This window comes from Aptenodytes forsteri, unplaced genomic scaffold (assembly GCF_000699145.1).
Source record: "Aptenodytes forsteri isolate BGI_AS27 unplaced genomic scaffold, ASM69914v1 Scaffold506, whole genome shotgun sequence".
Classification (NCBI taxonomy): Eukaryota; Metazoa; Chordata; class Aves; order Sphenisciformes; family Spheniscidae; genus Aptenodytes; species Aptenodytes forsteri.
The window spans coordinates 131821-132868 of NW_008793946.1; the positions used below are offsets into that span (position 1 = coordinate 131821).

Below are 1048 nucleotides of genomic sequence, written 5' to 3' on the forward strand. Positions count from 1 at the left end.
GGCAGCGCGCCCCACGTACCCCCCCAAATAAACCTTTGTGGTCCCCCGGAGCATCCGTCCCCATGCAAGGGACGGTGGGGATTATCGGCTGGCGGGGACGCAACCCAGTTCATCCAGGACATGTCCCCACGTGAAGGGGGATAGGAGCGAAGATCCAGCCGGTCTTGTGCTCCAGCGTGAGCGTGACTGTGCTGGGGAGGAAGGAAGCCGCTGGGCCGGCCACGAGCTCTCCCCACCGGGTGCTGGGAGGGGAAACCGCAGGGCTCACATGGCCCCGGGCACCGGGCCTGGAGGAGGCTCTGCGAAAGAGACAAAAAAGAAGCAGGGGACGGGGGCAGAGCCTGCTCTGCAGCGTGGGGTGGCCCCAAGCCGGGGCAAGGGCCTGGGGTGAGCAGGGGGACTGGGCAGCAGGAGCCCAGGCTGCCGGGGGAGCTCCCAGCTACCGGCGGCGGAGGGGAGGCCGGAGCCAGTGAGGACAAGCCAGGCCCTCAGAGGGGACGCCACCCCCCCGTCCCGAGCTGCGCCCCCACCCCCACGCAGAGGAGATGGTCCCGGGGCAGGGGGGGGCGGCAGCGCTGGGCAGGCACAGGGGTGCTCCTCCGGTGGCTTCTGACCCGACGAGGCTCTGACAGCTCCGGCCGCTGCGTTGAGGGATGGCACTGCAGGGTCAGGGGAGGGCTCAAGGGCAGCCAGTTTGGCACGGACCGAGGTCCAGGCGCAAGGGGCCAGCTGGACCCGGCAGGAACTGGCAAGCAAGAGGCCCGAGGATGCAGGCAGGAGCATCACGCTGCGGCTGCCCTCGTCCTGTGGCAGGCAGGAGGCCAATGCCGGGCCACAAAAGAGGCAAAGAGATGTCCTCGCTGCAGCAACCTCTCTGCCGTAAGGGAGCCGAGCCCGTTCCTCCCCGGGGCAGACGGGCGTCAGGCGCAGACAGCGGGAGCCCCCGGTGAGGGCGAGGCGACAGGCAGAGCAGGCGGGGGGGCGCCGGGGTCAAAGAGCTCGGGGCTGGCAGTCCCGGGAAGGCAGGGAGAGACCTTGGCTGCTCGCG

At 70.1% G+C, this 1048-nt stretch overlaps 1 protein-coding gene across 1 annotated transcript in view; it reads right to left on the bottom strand.

Moving 5' to 3' along the window:
- Positions 1–264: 264 nt before the first annotated feature.
- LOC103896073 (cytochrome b ascorbate-dependent protein 3) overlaps positions 265–1048 on the bottom strand; it is a 3025-nt gene continuing 2241 nt past the window's right edge. Inside the window, exons 5-6 of the mRNA XM_009275876.1 lie at positions 706–745; positions 265–299 (exon numbers count right to left, since the gene is read on the bottom strand). Of these exons, the coding sequence (XP_009274151.1) occupies positions 265–299; positions 706–745 (75 nt within the window). The remainder of the gene's footprint in view (positions 300–705; positions 746–1048) is intronic.